Source organism: Pecten maximus, chromosome 2 (assembly GCF_902652985.1).
Source record: "Pecten maximus chromosome 2, xPecMax1.1, whole genome shotgun sequence".
Taxonomy (NCBI): domain Eukaryota; kingdom Metazoa; phylum Mollusca; class Bivalvia; order Pectinida; family Pectinidae; genus Pecten; species Pecten maximus.
The window spans coordinates 44,282,540-44,306,549 of record NC_047016.1 but is presented as its reverse complement, the minus strand read 5'-3'; the positions used below and the strand labels follow the sequence as shown (position 1 = coordinate 44,306,549).

General features: G+C 37.5%; 1 protein-coding gene across 1 annotated transcript; it reads left to right on the top strand.

Moving 5' to 3' along the window:
* Nucleotides 1-2,748: 2,748 nt before the first annotated feature.
* On the top strand, nt 2,749-23,156 carry LOC117322198. Its single transcript, XM_033876971.1, has 2 exons — nt 2,749-2,870; nt 19,903-23,156. The coding sequence occupies exon 2, from the start codon at nt 19,939-19,941 to the stop codon at nt 22,282-22,284; it is 2,346 nt and encodes a 781-aa protein (XP_033732862.1). The 5' UTR covers nt 2,749-2,870; nt 19,903-19,938; the 3' UTR covers nt 22,285-23,156.
* The last annotated feature ends 854 nt before the right edge of the window (nt 23,157-24,010 follow it).

Sequence of the window (24,010 nt, the reverse complement as noted above, 5' to 3'; positions counted from 1 at the left end):
ACACATTAACTCGGGAGGACACATTAACTCGGGAGGATACATTGACTCGGGAGGACACATTAACTCGGGAGGACACATTAACTCGGGAGGACACATTAACTCGGGAGGACACATTAACTCGGGAGGACACATTAACTCGGGAGGACACATTAACTCGGGAGGATACATTAACTCCGGATACATTAAATCGGGAGGACACATTATCTCGGGATGCATTAACTCGGGAGGATACATTAACTCGGGAGGTCACATTAACTCGGGAGGACACATTGACTTGGGAGGTCACAATAACTCGGGAGGACACATTGACTCAAGATACATTAACTTGGGAGGACACATTAACTTGGGAGGACACACTAACTCGGGAGGACACATTAACTCGGGAGGACACATTAACTCGGGACACATTAACTCGGGTGGACGCATTGACTTGGGAGGTTACATTAACTCCGGATACATTAACTCGGGAGGACACATTAACTCGGGAGGATACATTAACTCGGGAGGACACATTAACTCGGGAGGACACATTAACTCCGGATACATTAAATCGGGAGGACACATTAACTCGGGATACATTAACTCTGGAGGACACATTAACTCGGGAGGACACATTAACTCGGGAGGATACATTAACTCGGGAGGACACATTAACTCGGGAGGACACATTAACTCGGGATACATTAACTCGGGAGGATACATTAACTCGGGAGGACACATTAACTCGGGAGGACACATTAACTCGGGAGGACACATTAACTCGGGATACATTAACTCGGGAGGATACATTAACTCGGGAGGTCACATTAACTTGGGAGGACACATTAACTCGGGAGGACACATTAACTCGGGAGGATACATTAACTCGGGATACATTAAATCGGGAGGACACATTAACTCTGGAGGACACATTAACTCGGGAGGATAAATTAACTCGGGAGTACACATTAACTTGGGAGTTAACACTGACTCGGGAGGACACATTAACTCGGGAGGACACACTAACTCGGCAGGATACATTAACTCGGGAGTTAACACTGACTCGGGAGGACACATTAACTCGGGAGGATACATTGACTCGGGAGGACACATTGACTCGGGAGGTCACATTGACTCGGGAGGTCACATTGACTCGGGAGGACACTTTACTCGGGACACGTTAACAGGGACACATCAAGATAACAATCACAGTGTTATTCAAATGCAGACAACTCTAACGACACTGTTTAATGAAAATGCAATACACCAAACATCTTGTTTGTGGTTCACTCTACAAATGGCTCCCCCGCAGCCTATGAACTGATATACATGTATAGAGGGATGTAGATACATGTTCATACATTATAACAGAGACATATAGATATATGGCTCTGGTTATACAGAATGCAAGTATAATTCCTCTGACATATGATCTATTTATGCAAAAATATCAAATCACTGCATGTCCTTGATAAAGTTAATAGTAACTTAATTATCTCCCTTATATATAAGACAAGACAGAAATTTAAGTTTTGGCATTTAATGAAACTAAATAATACAATAGAAAAAGCCCTTTCACCCCAGATCGAAATATAAAGTCACATTAAAGTCCATTCATGATAAATCGCCATAAATTCTGAACAGGGTGAAAGGGCTACAAATATGAGAATAATTCAATTTACATATGAGCCATATAAGGCAGACAATCAATACGTTAAATTTGTTATATTAATTAAGCACATCAAACATACTATACAAGTTTCCACTCTCGCACAAATAGCACCAAATAGTAATATTACATACAATAGATAAGCAAAAGTTCTCTAAATTTTATATTAAACCTATGTGAAGACAATAAATTAAAGATAATTTAATATTCTTCAAGGGAAGGTGGGTGGGTTTTTTTGAAGATTTCTGACCAAATATCTGTACATCCTGACACCTCAGGATTCTAAAATGGAGTGACCCAAGCTACAAAGAAATAACAAGAGAAAGGGCGCCCAATAGGACTGACCAATGAAATTCCTAGGCTAATAAGGGGTCACCCCACGGACAGGTCAAGCTCGTGCCAAAACTGGAAATTGACACTGGAGGTGTGAACATAATTCATGACACTGGATCATTCAATACATGTGTAAAAGATATATATACAGGGAGGTAATTAAACATTTTGGAACAAAATATCCAGATTTCAACAGATAACCGAATTTCAAGTCCTATTAGTGCTATTCCAAAAGGCTGTAACAGAATGGTGAATGGTTATGGACAACACATTGAAACTATTGTACACAACAACTTAAGACAGGTTAAAAATATTGATAAACCATCAAGGTATTTTTTTTTTTTTTTACAAAAAACAAGAACAAATAAAAAAATGGCCTGTCCTCTCTCATGTAGCATTGCTTTATTATCAGAGCATTACTAGGTAGCTGAATAAATCTCCATGCATTAATGAGCTATTTCGTTTGATGAAACAAATATGTCATCTCTTTTGGGAAACTTGTAAATAATTCATTAGAAATTATAGAAACTCAGATTTATATTCATACTCTCTTGAAGTGTGACTTGTCAGAGACTATCTATTTCAGGTCTCTTGATTCGTATAGAAATTCCTTAATAACCTCAAAGTTCTCTAATAAATTAAAGTGATATCGACAGAACATTATAACTCGTCTTCAAACGTTTACATCAAACCTTCAGAAAATAATCCAACGTGCATGCAGCTTTAATTTTTGTTCTAGATTATCATAACACTTAGAGTTACTTCCCTTTGATTCTAGAACGAGTAGGCCTATAGCCTACATTTGTATATCTAGATCTATAGGCCTACAAACTGGACTGATTACCATCAAGTGATCAGCCACGAAATGACACCAGAACTGCTTTAAGAGGTAAGCTAAGATGGGATGTATATCTCAAGAAATTGTTATGAATTGTATATGTTAAATTATACACTTACAGTTACTGTAATTAATTGCTGAAAAAAGTGTATCATTGAGTGACTTTAACGTGTTTAACCCCTGCCATAATGGTGTATTATGTAGATCTAGATGAATATCATAGCACGCGACGAAAAACGGATAACTTTCTTAATTGAATATATATGAATATAAAGATATTCGGTATTTCCTTTGAAAGTTATCACAATAACCTCTTATAGGCCTAGTTTACTTTCGTTTTGTTCACCGGAAGTACATGTAAATTATTATGACAGCACTGCATTAGGCCTATAGACTTTTCTTGGACGTAAACGAATCGGAAACGAAAACTTTGTATGTGTGTTTGATGCATTTGTCTAGGATAACGTTGTACTTTTACTTACTCATGATCAATACATGTACATGCCATTATACGCTTCATCAAAATCATGAAAAGAAACTTTATCATTGAATGATCTAGCCTAATTCCTTTAAATCTCTACTAATTATAAAGTTATGAATGGATTTGAACCACATTAGCTAGAAACATCCTTGGGGGAAGGGGAGCAGATTTTGCATAAATGGTGACTCTGACTCTCAAGGGGCCAAAGTGGCCAGGCTACAATTGTAAATAGGGGAAATGGAGGTATTTTTATGGAACGCCAGAGCTGTCTTAGGTGATCAAATATGATTATATTCAGTGGTTATGTCTTTATATGCTGTAGTTATATTTATATGCGGTGCTTTTTTACTTTATATTCTGTGGTTATGTCTTTATATGAGGTAGACACATCCTTATATTTGGTAGATACGTCTTTATATTCGGTAGACATAACCTTTATATTCGGTAGATATGTCTTTATATTCGGTAGATATGTCTTTATATTCGGTAGACATGTCCTTATATTCGGTAGTTATGTCCTTATATTCGGTAGTTATGTCCTTATATTCGGTAGATATGTCCTTATATGCGGTGCGTTTCCCTTTATATTCGGTAGTTAAAATGAAACTTTATATTCTTATATGCTGTGCAAACTTCCTTATATGCTGTGCAAACTTCTTTATACTATGTGCAAACGTCTGTATGATGATGACAAAACCCGAAACTTTTTGAGTGGATGAATCCTACGACACCGTACAGAGAGCGTCAAAGCAACACAGACTCCAGAAACTCCAAACAAAATCTTGCTTGAAGATTTGAAACATGGTATATAATCATGAAATAATGTTAATTAAGGCAAAGCCTTAAAAGAGCGCAGCTATAATCACCAGACTCACCGTTAATTAAGAAGGAAACACAGGGACATGAGAATAACAGTCTAAGAACATGTACCACATTTTCAGATTTTAATTTCTTTTATTATTCTTTTTTTTTTGGGGGGGGGGGGGGGGGGGGGATGTTAATTTAAAATAATGACACAACGCATCTGCAAAATATGCTACAAACTAGGCCAATATTAGGGCCTAATCCAATACATATAGAATGTAAATTATACATCCCCCATTAAAACAAAAAATAAAAAAACAACAACATGTAAACACAATGTATTACATCTATACGTATATCAGCTGAAATTCTTATTGTTTGTCCTGATGTGACAAGCATTGTCTTCACTTTGCATTGTCGGATTCCAGATGATCACATATATCATATCCGTGATGACATGTGCTGACATGTGCACTGCATAATGACATCATTATTCTACTGCCACATTTCATATGCTACTAACAACGTAAAAGTGTGGAGGGATCAAACCCGCGACCCTTGCTTACTGGTCCGCCGCTCTACCGACTTAGCTGAAGGGACATTCCCCCATCACCGACACTAGAAGCAAGGCGGCCGTATCACTATGTACACTATTTGCAATTAAAACCTGCCCCGAACACACATTAACCCAGGTTTTATCCCCAACGAAGCCTCTGATATTCCTATAGTTTTTTCACTTGGAGTGGTCAACGGCACCAAATGTAACAGAACAGCAAGTAGTGTACCTCCACTGGGATCGAACCCGCGACCCCTGGTTTAACTAGTCAGCCGGTTCAGACAGAACAAAAGCGCTAGAAGGCAACCATATCACTATATAAACTAGCAAAATCACTCACTTATAGACTATTATTTGAGATACATGTATATTATAAACATCAAGGTTTTTAATCTGAAGTGTATGGTGTTCTGTTAGGGCCATATTTCCAATATCGCTCCTTCGACCTAAACGCGAAGGAGCGAAAACACGATGGCGAAGGAGCGAAAACACGATGGCAAAGGAGCGAAGTGAGTGATTTTGCTTCTTGTTATTTCAAACACGGACAATGTACATACTAATATGTGTCCGTGCTTCAAAAACAAAACAAAAACCAAAAACATGCCTAAAACAAAAGATAATATACATATACGTTGCAAGTTTTAATTGTAAATAGTTTATATAGTGATATGGTTGCCTTCTAGCGCTTTACGGTCATTTTATGAAATATCCATTGCAATGAACAACCAAATTTTTCACAAATAACAATCTTTATTTGTTATAGATATATGGATTGTATTCAAAAACTCAGTTTTTAACATTTATTTTTTTGATTTTGAAAACGGTGACCGTTAGGTCGAAACATGCCAATATGCGCCATACTCCTTAAAGGGACTAAATGGTTAGATTTCAATAGTTTCTTCATGCATTTGATTTCCGGAAAGCGTTGTGATACTTGAAATTAGATTGTTTACAAAATTATGGCACTTTTTGTGAAATATTGGCAATGTTTATCAACTTCGAATTTTCGCTGAACAACACTGGAAGTTGTATCTGTCGCCATTTGCTGTTTACATTGGAGAGAGCCGAGTGCGTCACATGATTTCAGTATCCTCGCTTTCACGCGACAAAAATGGAATCGAGGTAAGTGTAAACATTTGTCACGTGGATGTAGAACATGTGATTATTTTGCAATCGGATGGTTTATACGGTCTCTAGGAATACCAATCGTTATTCACTATTGTTGATTGAGAGCTCAAACAGATAAAAGTACGTAATAACCCTCAGAAGTAACATGTGAAACCGAAGTGTATACTCAAATTAGAATTTCTATTTTGTATGACCGTAATTGCTGTGACGACCAGAGTCATTCATGGAACGACGTAACAGTTATAACATACAAAAGAAAAAAATAAAAAATTGCCGATCACTAATGTGTTAGGCCTACCCAAATGTGAATTTGATTTAAATCTGATTAAAGGAGATCAACATCGTAAATTGATTGCACTGAGAGCAATACACAAACTGTAGGTCTAGATATAAGAAAAAATAATTCAGTTTTACTCAGAAATTGTAATTTATTCGACTGTTTGAATTCCATCGGCCTTTCAGATTGACATCCTAATTAAAAATCGGAACCTTCATTGAGTTAGTAGTTTTCGCACTTACCTTTGCTTCTCTTTAATGATTGTAGTCAAAAAGTTGTTGAAAGCCTTGTACGTTATTTGATGAATTCTATGTACGTCATATTAACAATTGGATAACAGTGATACATGGTAAAAGAGGATGGATATGAGTATTGTTGATTATCTCATTTATATCAATTTATCATCAGTAAAAATGAGATATTTAATTCACAATACTGATGTCCATACTGTTTTAATAATTCAATGATTAGCTGACAGTCTCAATGATAGTCATGGATTGAGGAATTGGACTATTCTCATGTTCACCTACATGTACAATTATGTTCATTTATATGTTACATGTTCTTGTATTTCAGTCAACCTCAATAGCATCTTCATTGGCAAGTCAGAAGAGCATGCAGTCTAACTATATATGGGCAGAGGTCAAGTTGACAGGTAAAGAAAATATGGAAAACGTGAAAATGTAAGCATTTTATTGGTAATCACCTTGTCTGTTTGCCCATACACATAAGCTAAATTATCTTATTTCAAGGAAGTTGTTTTGATACATGTGCAGTGAAAAAGTTTGATATGAAACCAAAATAAATTACATTACGTTATTAATTCATGGAAATCTTTTGTTTTATTTACAATATTTCATATGCATCAGTTTTCAACGATACTGGCTTATGTAAAACAAGAGGCCCATGGGCCTTAATGGTCACCTGAGTTTTGAAATTCAATTTAATTGACCCTTTTTAGCATCGCCCAGAAGGTCAGTCAGGGCCAACAAGTGCAAGCCATCAAACTGCCATCCCATGCTGATAATGTTAATGAAGTTAGAATGAATTTCAATAGAAATCAAACATGCTGATCAAAATTGTGATTTTCCTATATAAACTTTACCCCCTCCACAGGGTCATGAAATTCACAATTTTTGTTAAAGACCTTGCTATCTGTTACCAGTATATGATTCTACCATATCTGGGAGCTGAGAAGTTTTTTTTTAATTTTAGTCAATTTGACCCTTTTTGACCCTGCCCCTCAGGTCCCTGGTCCCTAGGGGTTGGGACCATATTATCCACAGTTTTGGGTGACCTTTGACCATGAAAGCTTACTGACAAATTGTTTACAGACAGACAACGCAAGACAACGGACAAAAGGCAGTTAGAATAGGTCACTTGATACTTCATCTCAGGTGACCTAAAAATGCAACCCTAATTTATCAGAATATCAACAGAACAGTGACTAATGATGTTGATAATACACAAAACAGTAAGTGTTGACATCAGTGACTAAGGAAAGTTGACTGCCATGATTAGTGACTGTTAACATCAATGACAAGCGTTTACATCAGTGACAAGTGAGTGTTGACATCCATGACTATTGAGTATTATGGAGTGTTGACATATATGACTATTGAGTATTATGGAGTGTTGACATCAATGACTATTGCATATTATGGAGTGTTGACATAAATGACTATTGAGTATTAGTGAGTGTTGTCATCCGTGACTATTGAGTATTATGGAGTGTTGACATCAATGACTATTGAGTATTAGTGAGTGTTGTCATCCGTGACTATTGAGTACTAGTGAGTGCTGACATTAAAGACTATTGAGCACTAGTGAGTGTTGACATCAATGAATTTTGAGAGTTTATAAATTACTAGTGAGTGTTAACATCAATATTTCAATAGTGCACACAGCTATGAATAATCATTTTTGACTAAGGATTTAATTTTCAGACCAGACAATGTTGTTTGTCTCTTGAGATTATATAAATTTTGAAATTAAGGCTGCACTGATAATCATATGACATTTATGGAATAGATGACAGCTAAGGTATTTTAGTAATATTATACCAATAAACTAAAGGCCCAGAGGGCCTGCATCGCTAACCTGGATAATTCAGTAATGATGGCAAAATACTCAAATTTAAGTTACATTTCAAACACTTTTCTACTTTTGAACTGCCTCTCCCAACAATGGTTCAAACTACAAGTAGACTAGATGTCATTCTTGAAAAAAAATGATTTTAATCTTTTTTTTTTTTCTTTTTTTTTTGCTATAATTCTCTTATTGTGCCACCAAGGGTGCCACTCAGATGATGATGACACTTCATTTTTGCAACATACAACATTGCCACATAATTCTCGAGAACAAATTTCATCAAATCCATTTAGTTCTTCAGAACTAGTAGAATTTTAAACAGAGTTCCCAAAATACTGTCCAATAATTTCCATTTTTGAAGTTGTCCGAGATCTTGTCGATATATGGCTGCGTATAAAGTTTTATCAAAGGTATATTCTGATATTTACTCAAGTTATTCAAATATTGTGTTCACAATGTTGACAGACGGATGTCGGACGCCTCAGTATGGCATACACTCATCTTGGTCGTTCGGACCAGGTGAGCTAATAAATGTAAGGACAGATATTCAAAAGTAATAGTCTCTGGAACATGATAAGTCTCAAAATTTCAATTATTCCCATTCATCTTAATTGGGATTTCTTCTCCTCTACCAGTTGGGCAGTGGATGGTGAAGGAACATGGGCTAGGAGAGTCAATATGAATCTTCTGGGATCCATTTGATGCAGGGGTTTTGGTTTAGATATTCCAGTTCTATCTGTTATTCTGGTGGCCACTATCAGATTGGTGAGTCCCTGGATGTGTTGGTATGTCCTTTCCACCTTGTATGGCACTATTGTCCTCCGAGAACTTTTGTGTTATATATCCTGTGATATCTATAAGAAGAAAAAAAGATATTTTCTTACACAAAATCAATGTAATTTCCAGTTACACAAACCAACGTGCGAAATTGGCAATATCATAATCATGCCTTATATTGATACATAGCAGTCATGTATTATCATGCAAAGATGGCTCTTCAGGAAATTTTGTCTGATTTTTCATCAAATAATTTACCTGTCAACATTTTCTCAACACACATCCAAGGCCTTTACACACATTCAAGGCTTCTACTGGGTCTTTAATATGTATATACCAGTATCAATAGTTAAAAAATGTAAATTCAACACAACAAATGTTATGTTTCGCTAACGTTTTCAGGCCAAATTACCATCTTCAGGCATGATATTGTATATGTGACGTCATAATGTGGTAACCAAGACGTCAAATAAATGAATCGCATGAAGATCATGGCCATTAGGCCTGAAAACACCAGGGGAAACAACTTTACTAATTATGGTGTTATTACATTAATTTGGCGAATCAATCAGTATCAATATACATGTATATGCAAATAAAAAAAATCAATCCTAAATTCACAAAATTGATACTCCAGAAGTTTTTTCAATCCCCAATTGCACAATATTTCACCAAATACACTAAGAATTCAACAATTTTCAACAAGTGTTAACAGTAGAGGATACATGTGTAAAAGGAGAGGAGAAAATGTAGCGGCCAGACCAGGGTTCGAACCCAGACCTCTTAACACTTGCGGGATGCTCTACCAATTGAGCTACCTGGTCACTGATGATCGACCCAGTCCAGTCCCGCTACACATGCATGCAGCTCATACATGAATAATAGTGGTCAAAACTGATAGGTTCACCTTTTCTGATTCAAATTATTAATTACAAAAATCCATTATTGGTAGCCGCTAAACAAAAAACATATTTCAAATCCATTCATTTTTATTAGAAAAAAAATTTTGTAATCGAAAATTGATCGGTTGGTGGTATCTGGTTACAAATTATCAGATTATCTGATTAGGAATCAATTATGTTTTTAAACTGATTACAATGTCATATAGACCAGAACATGCAATCAAACTTGACGCCTAAATCATAACGTAATAACAGTTCACAGTGAAATACATGACTAGTGTTGTATAATTATGAGAATTTTTAATCTTAATAAGCATCGACAGAAACGTACTATTCCACGACTTTCTAATAAACAATGTTCTTTCTTCGCATCCATGCCAAATGCTAATGATTTATATAAATGTTTGCTAATTAATGGCCTCTAGGATTAGTAATCAATTTATTATGAAAAATACCTAAGTGTGTGGTTTCAGGACTAGTGTCGTCCGTAGTGGCCGGACTCCGTGCCGCCTGTGGTCATCTTCATTGAATTGGCTTCAGTTTCTTTATGACCAGACGCTCTAGATCTCATGCTTGCTTTCAAAACTGTACAACGGAATATTAATAACACAATGTAAACTCAATGTGTAATATACAAACAGTCTAACAAAAGCATAAAGTCATCAAGTTTACTTTCTGGTATAATACGATTAATTTGACAAATGTCAAAATCCCCTCTTGGGCGCCCCTTTTGATTTGTATGCCCATTTCTGGCTTGTGGAGGCCAATACCAAGCGATTCATGCTGTGTTAACACTTCATGACCTTTCTTAAGCTTAATCTCGATATCAGTTGTTACCATTTATGACAATTATGTACCATTCAAGTCATCACCTGGGCGTAGACGACAGTTGATCTACGAAACATCGAAGTCCAGTGCTGTCAACTAACCTGTTCAAGCATTAGCTTGGCCAACTGAGGGTCTATTTTAATCCCTTTGGTCTTTTTTAACTGATGCTATCTGCTTGCTCTGTCCCTAAGATAAGTGCTCGTCTTTGTGAAGTTAAAATCACATTCTCGATTCTTCGTTTCTTCGTGCTCTCGGTTAAAACTGATTCAGAACCCTTCCACTTAGATCGGGTGTTCGCCATTTTTGTTATGATGTTTACAATTTCCCGCATCGCGCATGCGCATATGTACGCATAGGTATTTGTTTACACACATCGAAACATAATAATATGAAATAGTTACTAGGTTGTTCATATTTATTTTATTTTTTTTCATTATTTTTAAACAAATTGTTATGGACACTTTTGAAATGTATAATTAACATAAAGTGCATAACTTTTTACATCATTTTAAATCGTATACCCTTTCTATCCCCAGCGAAACGTGTTTGCCGGGGATATTAAATTGGGCTCCGTGCGTCCGTCCGTGTGTCCGTCCGAGATTCTTTTCCGGGCTATAACTCCATAACCATTCAACGCAGCTCCTTGAAACTTTCTGTATATATCAGACTAGTGCCCTAGCTGTGCCTTTTGCTATTGCGGACCTTCCATTTCCGGTATTTTTTCTGTCACCATGGAAACTTAATAAAAAATACCAAATCACTGTTTCCTTTTGTTTCCGGGCTATAACTCAAAAACAGTTCAACGCAGCTCCTTGAAACTTTCTGTATATATCAGACTAGTGCCCTAGTTGTGTCTTTTGCTATTGCAGACCTTCCATATTCGGTATTTTTTCTATCACCATGGAAACTTAGTAAAAAATACCAAATTACTGTTTCCTTTTGTTTCTGGGCTATAACTCAAAAAACATTCCATGCAGCTCCTTGAAACTTTCTGTATATATCAGACTAGTGCCCTAGTTGTGCCTTTTGCTATTGCGGACCTTCCATTTTCGGTATTTTTTCTGTCACCATGGAAACTTAATCAAAAATACCAAATTACTGTTTCCGGGCTATAACTCCATAACTGTTCAAAGTAGCTCCTTGAAACTTTCTGTATATATCAGGCTATAGTGCCCTAGTTGTGCCTTTTGCTATTGCAGACCTTCCATTTTCGTTATTTTTTCTGTCACCATGGAAACAATCAAAAATACCAAATTACTGTTTCCTTTTCCCCCCCGTGCTATAACTCCATAACCGTTCAATGCAGCTTCTTGAAACATTCTGTATATATCAGACTAGTGCCCTAGTTGTGCCTTTTGCTATTGGGGACCTTCCATTTTCGGTATTTTTTCTGTCACCATGGAAACTTAATTAAAAATACCAAATTACTGTTTCCTTTTGTTTCTTGGCTATAACTCCAAAACTGTTCAACGCAGCTCCTTGAAACTTTCTGAATATATCAGACTAGTTGTGCCTTTTGCTATTGCGGACCTTCCATTTTCGGTATTTTTTCTGTCACCATGGAGACTTAATCAAAAATGCCAAATTACTGTTTCCTTAATAACTCTTACTTTGAGCTTAATTTATACATGTTTTTGGGTTTTCATACCAACTGCGGGGCGCGGGGGATAATGCCAGGCTTTGCGGCTCCTTGTTTATATAATATTTAAGTGAAAATCTAGCCATTTAGTCCCTTTAAACAACAATAAAAAATAACTTTTCTTCAAAATAGTTATACAGCTTAGGAAACTCTAGTATTTCATGATTATATACCATGTTTCAAATCTTCAAGCAAGATTTTGTTTGGAGTTTCTGGAGTCTGTGTTGCTTTGACGCTCTCTGTACGGTGTCGTTGTAGGATTCATCCACTTAAAAAGTTCCGGGTTTGGTCATCATCATACAGACGTTTGCACATAGTATAAAGAAGTTTGCACAGCATATAAGGAAGTTTGCACAGCATATAAGAAAGTTTGCACCGAATATAAAGTTACATTTTAACTTCCGAATATAAAGGGAAATGCATCGCATATAAGGACATATCTACCGAATATAAGGACATATCTACCGAATATAAGGACATAAATACCGAATATAAGGACATAACTACCGAATATAAGGAAATGTCTACCGAATATAAAGACGTATCTACTGAATAAAAGAATATGTCTACCTCATATAAAGACATAACCACCGAATATAAAGTAAAAAGCACCGCATATAATGGTATAACTACATCATATAAAGACATAACCACTGAATATAATCATATTTGATCACCTAAGACAGCTCTGGCATTCCATAGTAATTCCTTAAAATCACTTCTTTAAGTCATAAAGTTATTGATGGAATTGAACCTAATTTAATGATAATGAGAAACATCCTTGGGAGAAGGGGAACAGATTTAGCAAAATGATAATCAGAAACATCCTTGGGAGAAGGGGAACAGATTTAGCAAAATGATGACTCTGACCCCTCGGGGGCAAGAGGGGTGGGGCCCAATAAAGGAAATAGAGGTTAAGCTTTTAAATCGCAAAGTCATAAAGTTATTGACTTTATATGGATTTGAATCGTCAGGGAAGGGGAAGAGATTTTGCATAAATAGTGATTATGATCCCCCACGGGCCAGAGGGGCGGGGCCCAATATGAGAAATAGAGGTAATGTTTTTAAATCGCTACAAAAAGTACTTGTCGTAAATTATGAATTTGAACCCAATTGTCGTAAAGTTATGAATTTGAACCCAATTTAATCAGAAACATTTTTGGGAAAAGGGGAAGAGATTTTGCATTAATGGTGACTCTGACCCCCAAGGGTACAAGGGGTGGGGCCCAATAGGGGAAATGGAGGTTATTCCTTTAAATTGCTACTAGTCATAAAGTTACGAATGTATTTGAGCCCAGTTTAGCCAGAAACATTCTTGGGGAAGCGAAACAGATTTTGCGTACATGGTGGTTGTGACCCCCCAGGGGCCAGAGGGGCAGGGCCCAATATGAGGAATAGAGATGAGAATCACTTTAAATGGCTACTTGTAAAAGTTCTGAATAGAATTTAACCTAATTTGGACAGAAGCATATTTTGAATGATGACTCTGACCCCACTGGCCGTAGGGGTACGGGCCTCTAAAGGGGAAATAGAGGTTAGTCCTTTAAATTGCTACTTAGTCATGAAATGCTGGATAGATTTTAACCAAATTTGGTCAGTAACATACTTGGGGAGGGGAAACAAATTTTTTCATAAATAGTAACTCCAACCCAAAAATATGCCCTGGGGTCTTTTCCCATCCCTGTGTATAAATTCTTTGATATATCTTAGAAACCATTTAGATCCCGACCCTATAACCATATATAGCATTGTTTGGCATAAAGAAATCAACAAAATCATGTTGTAGATAAAGGCCCTGGGGTTTTCTCCACCCATATGGACTTATAGTTTCTTGGTTATATTTTCAAAACTGTTGAGAGCTCCAGTCCCCATATAACCATATATAGCATTGTTGGGCATCAAGAGATAAACACAATCCTGATGTAAAAATGGGCCCTGGGATCTTTCCACATTCCTAAGTTTTTTTAAACTGTTGAGATCCCCATCCCATAACCATATATAGCATAGCTGGACGTTAAGGGATAGGCACAATCCTGATGTAAAAGAAGGCCCAACTTGCCAAGGGACTTTCCCCACCCCAAGGGACTTAGTTTCTTTAAACACAATTATGTTGTAAAAACAATCCCTGGGGTCTTTTCACACCCTTAGAGAGTTTGGACTTCATTTCTGGGTTATTTCTTTAAAGCAGTTGAGGTACCCACAATAAAACCAAATATAGCATTGTTCGAGATCGATAAATAAAGCTATTAACAAAATGAACATGAACATTATTTTGATGTTTGGTCAAATCCAACCAGATGAGCGATACAGGCCCCATGGACCTCTTGATTAAAACTTTCAATTTAAAATGTGTTGCTTTGCATTCTTGTGGCAGTACCTTAATAGCAATGCCAATGCAACTGTGTCTGTCACTTACACCACAAGAAGAAGTTACTACATGATAACACAGATTGGGGTGATTTGTTGGGACATCCACATGAGATATGGTCTACATTCTTCGACAAAACATGTTGCTATGGTAATCTTGTTTGTAAAATCAAAAAGTAAAAAAATGTCATATTGTATCTTTGCTGGGATGCAACATATAATAATTCAAGTCCCCTGAAAGCATAATATTTTCATAAAAGCACCTATGGTAGTTGTGTCCACAAATGACTTGTCATTGAAGGGGGCTTGTTTATAGCTGTAGCCCATCGCCAGTTCTGAACTGAATATTCTGGGACAAAAGATTTAAAGCCAACCATCTTTAAGACATCCATCAACCATACATGTATTGGTCGAGCTGCCTGCACCACTCTGTGACAACCATCTGTCTGAAATCATCTGTCTGTCGTCCAAAATTAAGTTATCGTAGCTCAGGTCAAGAGACCGCCACCATGAGTGTTAGCCTTTACTAAAGGCAATGAAACCACAAACTTCGAAGGTTGCTTGATTTTAAGTTTGCTCTAACTTAGTTTCACTCAATATGCTAGGTAGCTCCATGAATTTGATGCAAAAACTGTTTATGCTGAGACGGGAGATGCACCCTGTGGAATCCCAGATCTACCAACTGAGTCAAAGAAGTATGAATCATCCACCCACCTCTGAATGATTAATTGCACTTCACACTATATGTATATGTAATATTATGTATGAATGCATATGCCACACAGATCCATTAACACTACTCTGTTTTCTTTAAATTTTCAAAATCTCAACCAAAACTCTCAATACTACTGTGTTTGCATGCACAAGCAAAAACAAAACAAATAACCCTATTCTATGGTGTTCCTTTAGGGCCAAATTTCCAATATTGCTCCTTCGCTGTTTCCCTCTAAACAACCCCTGGGGTCCGAGGGGTGGGGCCCCAAAAGGGGAACTTTGATGAGTTTTTGCTTTAAAATCCTACCACTCCTTAACCCTTTGGTGGAATTCATCCAAATTTGGTGTGAAAAATCAATTTGGGGAGGGCAATAATATTTTATTTACATGAGACTGGTCCAACCCCTGGGGCCCAAAATTTGGAACTTCGGTTAATATTTGCTTTAAAATCCTACTCCTAACCATTTGGTGAATTTCATCAAAATTTGGTGTGAAAAATCATTTTGGGAAGGCAATCATATATTATATAAATGAGGCTGTTCCAGCCCCTAGGGACAGAGGGTGAGGCCCCAAATTGGGAACTTTCGGTGAATTTTTGCTTTAAAATCCTACTCCTCCTTAACCCTTTGGTGAATTTGATCAAAATTTGGTGTGAAGAATCATTTTGGGAAGACAATCATATATTATATAAATGAGGCTGGTCTGACCCCTAGGGACAGAGGGGTGGGGCCCCAAATTGGGAACTTTTGGTGAATTTTTGTTTTAAAATCCTACTCCTCCTTAACCCTTTGGTGGAATTCATCCAAATTTAGTGTGAAAAATCTTTGGGGGAGGGCAATCATATTTTGTATAAATGAGGCTGGTCAGAACCCTGGGGCCCGTGGGGAGGGGCCAAAAATAAGGTGAACTTTGGTGAATTTTTGCTTTAAAATCCTACTCCTCCTTAACCCTTGGGTGGATTTCATCCAAATTTGGTGTGAATTTTATATACATGCGGCTTGTCTGAACCCTAGGAAGAGAGGGGCTTGGTCCCAAAAGGGGAACTTTGCTGAAATTTTGCTTTTAACTCCTACTCTGGAAATCATCCAAATTTGGTGTGAAAAATCATTTGGGGAGGGCAATTATATTTTATAAAAATGAGGCAAGTCTGACCCCTAGGGCCACAGTGGCGGGGGCCCAAATGGGGAGGTTTGGTGATTTATTGCTTTAAAACCCTACTCTTCTTCTACCCTTGGGTGAATTACATCCAAATGGTTTGAAACATTATAAGGGGATGGCAATCACAATAAATATAAATGAGGCTTGTGGGACCCTGGGGACAGAGGGGCAAGGCCCAAAAAGGAAAAGTTAACAAAACATTTGCTTTAAAATTGTACTCTTTCTTAATCCCTTTCTTGCATGATTACAACCAAATCATAATTTATATAAATGAGACAGGTCTGAGCCTTGGGGAAAGAAGGGTGGGGCATCCAAAAGGAACACTTAGATTAAATGTTGCTTTAAAATGCTACTCTTCATGAATGCCTTAATTTATTACAATAATATTTAGTATGAAACATCATTGCGGAAGGGAAATCCCTAATTGATATAAATGAGGCTTGTCCGACCCATGGGGACAGAGGGGCATGCCCCAAAAATAGGAACTTGGCTGAAATTTTGCTTTAAGATGCTGCTCCTCCTTTAAGCCAAAATGGATAAAAACCAGATTTTATCTGAAACATGCATGTAACTAGCTGCGTATAGATAATGTATGGTAGTGATGCTGGATTTAGGGGTGTGTCCCTGCTGTAACTGTTTGTCAGATGACCGTTAAGGCCCATAGGCCTCTTGTTGTATTAAATGATTATGATGTACAGTTAAAATGAACACTCTTGGAAAAAAAAGGTGAAAAACAACTTAAAATCTCTGAAGAGGGACAAAACTGAAAAAGGACAAAACTATAACTCTCAGGGAGTCAAACCAGGAAAACTCTCAAGGAGTCAAAACAGGAAAACTCTCAAGGAGTCAAAACAGGAAAACTCTCAAGGAGTCAAAACAGGAAAACTTTCAAGGGGTCAAAACAGGAAAATTCTCAGGGGGTCAAAACAGGAAAACTCTCAAGGGGTCAAAACAGGAAACTATCAGGGCGTCAAAACAGGAAAATTCTCAAGGAGTCAAAACAGGAAAACTCTCAAGGAGTCAAAACAGGAAAACTTTCAAGGGGTCAAAACAGGAAACTATCAGGGCGTCAAAACAGGAAAATTCTCAGGGGGTCAAAACAGGAAAACTCTCAAGGAGTCAAAACAGGAAAATTCTGAGGGGTTCAAAACAGATAAACTCTCAAGGATAAACAGGAAAACTCAGGGGGTCAAAACAGAAAAGCTATCAAGGATTCAGAACAGGAAAACTCTCGGGGGATCAAAACAGGAAAATTCTCAAGGAGTCAAAACAGGAAAACTCTCAGGGGGTTTAAACAGGAAAACTCTCAGGGGGTCAAAACAGGAAAAACTTTTAAGGAGTCAAAACAGGAAATTTCTCAGTGGGTCAAAACCGATAAACTCTCAAGGATAAACAGGAAAATTCTCAGGGGGTTAAAACAGGAAAACTCTCAAGGAGTCAAAACAGGAAAACTCTCAGGGGGTCAAAACAGGAAAACTCTCAAAGAGTCAAAAAAGGAAAACTCTGAAGGAGTCAAAACAGGAAAACTATCAGGGGGTCAAAACAGGAAAACTCTCAAAGAGTCAAAACAGGAAAACTCTGAAGGAGTCAAAACAGGAAAACTATCAGGGGGTCAAAACAGGAAAACTATCAGGGGGTCAAAACAGGAAAACTCTCAGAGGGTCAAAACAGAAAAACTCTTCAAAACAGGAAAACTCTCTGGGGGTCAAAACAGGAAAATTCTCAAGGAATCAAAACAGGAAAACTCTCAGGGGGTCAAAACAGGAAAATTCTCAAGGAATCAAAACAGGAAAACTCTCAATGAATAAAACAGGTAAACTCTCAGGGGGTCAAAACAGGAGGAAAACTCTCAAGAAATCAAAACAGGAAAACTCTCAATGAATAAAAACAGGTAAACTCTCAGGGAGTCAAAGCAAGATAACTCTGCAGGGTTCAAAACTTGAAATCTCTCAAGGGGTCAAAACAATAATTTCCTCAACAGGGGTCAAAACTGGAAAACACTTCAAGGATAAAGAGGGGAAAACACTGAAGTGTCCTAGACTTTCAAAGAGTCAAAATAGAAAATCTGTCAAAAGCTGAAAACAAGAAAACTCCCAAAGATTCAAAACAGTTTTAAAATGCCAAAACAGGAAAATACCCCAGAAGTCAAAACTTGGGATTTCTCAGAGTTCAAAACAGGAAAACTGTCAACTGGTCAAAACTAAACATATCTCAGGGGTTCACAAGTTCAAAACAGGAAAACTATTGAGAGGTCAAAACAGGATAGCTATCACAAGTTCAAAAGGAAAACTGTGAGCAATATAACCCTATTCAAATGGCAATGAGTTCTCTGAAATAAGGGTATAAAAATGTTACCGCTGAAGTGTTCAACTTCTTTCAATCAGTAAGCCATCATAGATATTTTGTTGATACAAAGGTACAAATCAACACAGAGAATTAAAAAAAAAAACCCATTCAAAATGTTGTTTGCTACTACACGGTAAGTAAGGGAAAATGGGAACTTTAGATAGTCAGTCTCCCTATAAGTGTAAGGGTTATCGCCCTTAGATTGCTATTACATATTACTGGTGTTTGATTAAGGCTGACGACTGTCTATAGTCTGTCAAGAGCAATTCCTTAACATGCGTTATAAGGACCAAGTATGGTACTGAGGTGCTCTGTAGTAATCACGCCGGCCCATCATCACCTTAACTTCTGGAGCAATTTCTGGATATTTAAATTTTTACATAGTAAAACAGGTACATTACAATATGCATGTATCATAGCAACTTTGAACGTTCCAAAGGTCAAGGTCCCTGTTGCTTAGTACTAAAACCTGGAATATACTGTCAAGATGTATCATATGCGACCTTTACTAAAAGGCAAACGTTCTGAAATTCCTCTTATATCACGTGTACATACAGGGTTCATTATATTTGATGAACTGGCCAATGGTTATCATTTTAAGGGTCAAAGGTAAGACTTTTTGAAATAAAAAGTTAGTGCATAAGACATATCATAGAGACGGTACAATATACAAATGTATATATGAACTATATATTGTTATTTATATACATCTGTATTTGAAAGGATTTAAAATTTTAACTACTTAAGGCTTTCAAAATCTTATCTTACCAGTCTATGAAATCCTATGTATATCTACCAGTCTGCAAGATACACCCACTAGTCTACAAAATCTTAGCTACCGACCTTCAATATCATATATGCCACGATCGGCCTACATAATTGTACCTGGCAATCTATATTGTTGCACTTGGTGCGACCTCTAAAACAAAACATTTGTCTGTGTACTTGCAATTTTGGGAATTAGTATGTAGATGCAATAAAATGCATATTGATCGTGGTTCATTTTCATTTTCAGAATGCCAAGGCACCCAACAGCTGGCTACAGTTGGCCATGGCAGAGGGAGGACACTACTGGGATGATGGCTCTAATTTCAACGATGATGACTTGTTTTCTGACGGTCCAATCGGCGGTATCACTAGCCGCCCAGTTTTACAAGCGTTTCGGCTAGATGATGCTGATCCAATATCTTTACGTGGGCAAAGGAATGGACGAGAGCATGGCATCAACAGTTCAGGTACCACATCTTCACTAGATATAAGTTCAAACACTGCCAAAGGACAGAACGTATTAAAGCATGGAGATGACACTGTAGCATCAAATACAGAACGTGTTGTTTTGGACGGTTCTGAAATCACAGACTGTCCAATTTGCCTCGATACATTCGAACGACCAAAAGCTTTACCATGTTTGCATACATTCTGTTTTGAATGTCTCGATTCTTTTATTGCCGAGAAGGCTGACAAATCTATCTTCAGAATGCCAATCACAAGTTTCCCGTGTCCGATCTGTAGACGAGATAGTTCACCGCGTGATGCTAATAAACATCACAAAGATTGGGCCGACCAGTTCCCTACGAACAATATTATGCTAGAGTTGATCAGAATTGGTGAATTACCGCAAAATCCTAAACATCATACAGAAAAGCCACACAAATCAAAATCCACAACTAAAGAAAAGGCGAAACCTCCGGAAAACAAATATTGTGGAAACTGCCAAATATTTAATAGGAAAACCGTGAAAGCAAACTTACGTTGTGAGCAGTGTACAGTAAACCTATGTGAAACTTGTGATAGTGTTCTGCATCTACATGCTTCTGATCACACACGCGTTTATGTCGACGCTGGACATTCAGAGAATCAGATCAAGTTATCTCCCCTGACAAATGCAGACCCAAGAGAATTTGACCAGTCACGATTGATGTGTAGACGACATGGTTTACGGTTTGACTGTTTCTGTATGACGCATAAGTGTTCTATATGTATCAACTGCATGAAAGAAAATCACGCCACATGTGATGGAGTTCACACATTCAAGGAATATTCACGGATACTGAGGCGTGGGAAATCTGAATTGAAACCGACTTTAAAAGATAGCTTATCAGCCATGGACAGCTTGGTTGGACTCTTCAAACAACACATAAGCTCGATATCTGCTAATCGTGATTCTAGCATAAGACATATTTGTGATCTTCGGAGTGACATCAATGATCAGTTAGACATAATGGAAAGAAATTTAAAAGATCAGATTTCAGATGTTTCAGAAAATGAAGAACGTATGCTGGCTTCAGTGGTTGAGCGATGCGAAAACCTGAACAATGGGTTGAATCGGTCTTTAGTTCGGCTGAACGCCGCAATCCAGGATGGGGATGATAAAAAGATCATTTCGGCGGCACTGTATTGTCACGCTCAGATAGAGCAGTCTGTATCTGTTGTAAAGGAAATATCTGGATTCCACAGCTTGCCGCGCCTTTCCGTCCTCATGAATCCTTTTCTTGCATCTTTACATGATATAGACACTTTTGGAAAAACAAATTTCGTTCATGAGAAAACAGACCTTCCGTCAGTTGTACGAAAATTGCTGCCACTGAATGTCAGAAGCGTGCGTGAGATATTACGATTCAGTGTACGTACTCGTGAAGACCGGTCTGTGTGTGGGATTACTAGTGCCTTGTACCTGCCAAACAACCGGGTGATTCTTGTCGACTTCCCAAACAAAGCCGTTAAACTGTTTTCCGACTATGGCCATCTAGTCCATCAGGTCAGATTAGCAGATAGTCCATGGGATATTTGCAGCATTGACGATCACACATTTGCGGTCACATTACCCTATAAACAAAAGGTGATCTTCATCCAATATTACCCAGCTTCGTCGGCATTGATCCGATGTGAAGACATGGACATGAGATTCAACATATGCTGTTATGGCATCACTTTTTTCAGTGGAGGGCTGGTAATCAGCTGTCCAACACAGCGAAACGCTACATTGTTTAATGTCATGAAAGAAGGTAAAAAATGTCAGTTAAAGCAATTTTGTAAGCTTCCACTTCCTTGTTGGCAACTGGTGACTAACAACGTGCAAAGAGAAGTTGTCAGCACACATGACAATGAAAATGGCGGCTTGTTGAGAGTGTCGTCTTTCACTAAATATTCAGAGGAAGCTTTTGGTCCTCACTTTGCAACAGGTTTGCGCGGTTGTGACGTAGATAAAGAAGGAAACATATACATATGTGGTCGGAAATCGAAGAACATCGTCCAAGTGGGATCTTCCTCCGGAAGTAGGGTACTGCTAACATTAGTGCATGGTTTAAAAGAACCATCGACGATTGCTGTGTGTGAAGATAAATTCTTAGTAGCAGAAGTTGCCAGTAGTGACGTCGGCATTTATGAACTGTTCTAAAAATGTCTATCCTATTGATTTGATAGAGGAGTTGTCTCTGGATTTAGGATATGTGAAACTTTATGTTGCAAAGATCGAAACTAAATTGCCAGTCATTAAATACGCTTTCTTTCATGGATGACTCGTAGGTTGAAACCTCTAGACATTTCCTTAATAGGACACGTACAAGATAGTTGTAACATACCTTTAGGTTTGAAGTTACTGTTCTACCTTTGGGAAAGTATGGTTAAAATCGAAGTCATAGAATTTCATAAATAATACCAGTACATTCTTTTGTGGTTCCATCAAGGGAACATTGTTTACGTAATTTCTATGCATACGAGAATTAATTGACGGAATGGAATGCCACAAGAGCTGGTTCTAATAATAGGGATTGGGTTAGAAATGTAACAAGTGTAATCAGCAGAAAGATGGGTAACGTACAGAACACAGATAGGCTAGGTGACCTACATACATAACTCCGTTTTTCATCGTATACAATCTTTAGAGGGACATCCTCACTTTCACTACATGTCTATGCAAAACAAATGTTTTTTAGAGTTCAACATTAGATATATATCGACCACAAAAATGATATACTGTAAGCAAACTGTTCACAACGTAACAGCGTTGTTTGTTGCATTACACAGTTGGTTGCATTTGCAACGATTATATTTGTTTTGCTTGTTCGACCTCGCTCTAGAAACCTTAACATAGTACACATCCCGATTCTTGTTGTCTGGACAGTCGATAACTCTTATCGTAGATAAATGAGAATTGCTATTTTTATCCTGCTACTTATTTATACCAAAAACGAGTGAATGGTAGTTAGACAATAGTCATTGGTGTTGTATGGTTCTCCTTCATCGTTTATTAAATACAGATTGCTTTCAGGTATGTGCACTTTTCATATTTTGATTGATGCTTTTTGCTTGTGTTGCTGTACTAATATAACAAAAACTTAAGACTATATTTGCTTCTGCAAAGCATTTTCTGTTCTATTTAAATATATTTTGAGCGAGATGGCATTTCATGTCATATGTTTTCGATTTATTACATGCTCAAAGATTGAACAAGATAATTATTTCACCTGAGACGAAGTCTCAAGTGACCTATTTTAATTGCGTTTTGTCAGTCGTTGTCTGTCGTTCATCGTCTATCTGTAAACACTTTATATTTTCCACTTCTTCTGCAAAATAGCTTGAATGAGACAGGAAGCTTCCATGGTCAAAGGTCAAATAAGATTGAGAATTATATGGTCCCAACCCCACAGGGGCCCAAGAGGCGGGGCCGAAAAGGATCAAATTGACTAAAACTTTAAAAATCGTCTTCTCACCTCCCAGATATGTTAGAATCAATATACTCTTCAACTCTTCACAGATAGAAAGGTCTTAAGATCCTTTATCAAAATTGTGTATTGCATGACCCTGAGTGTGTCATTTACATTGTAATCATGATATGAAGTTGTGTTTCCCTGAAAATATGTATTATTCAAACTGCCCTGCATCCGTGGTCCGTCCGTCCCTCCGTCCCTCCGTAAACAATTCTTGTTATCGCTATTTCCCAGAAAGTACTGAAGGGATCACTGCAAAATTTCATATGCACCTTTCTCTTGGTCCCTAGTTGTGCATATTCCATTTTGGGATCAATCGGAAAAGAACATGGCCGACAGGCTGCCATCTTGGATTTTGACATTTGAAATTTGTTATCGCTAAATCACAGAAAGCACTGAAGGGATCTTTCTCAA

Excerpts from the sequence above, each read along its gene's own strand:
- LOC117322198 (XM_033876971.1), top strand. The coding sequence starts at position 19,939 with ATGGCAGAGGGAGGACACTACTGGGATGATGGCTCTAATTTCAACGAT.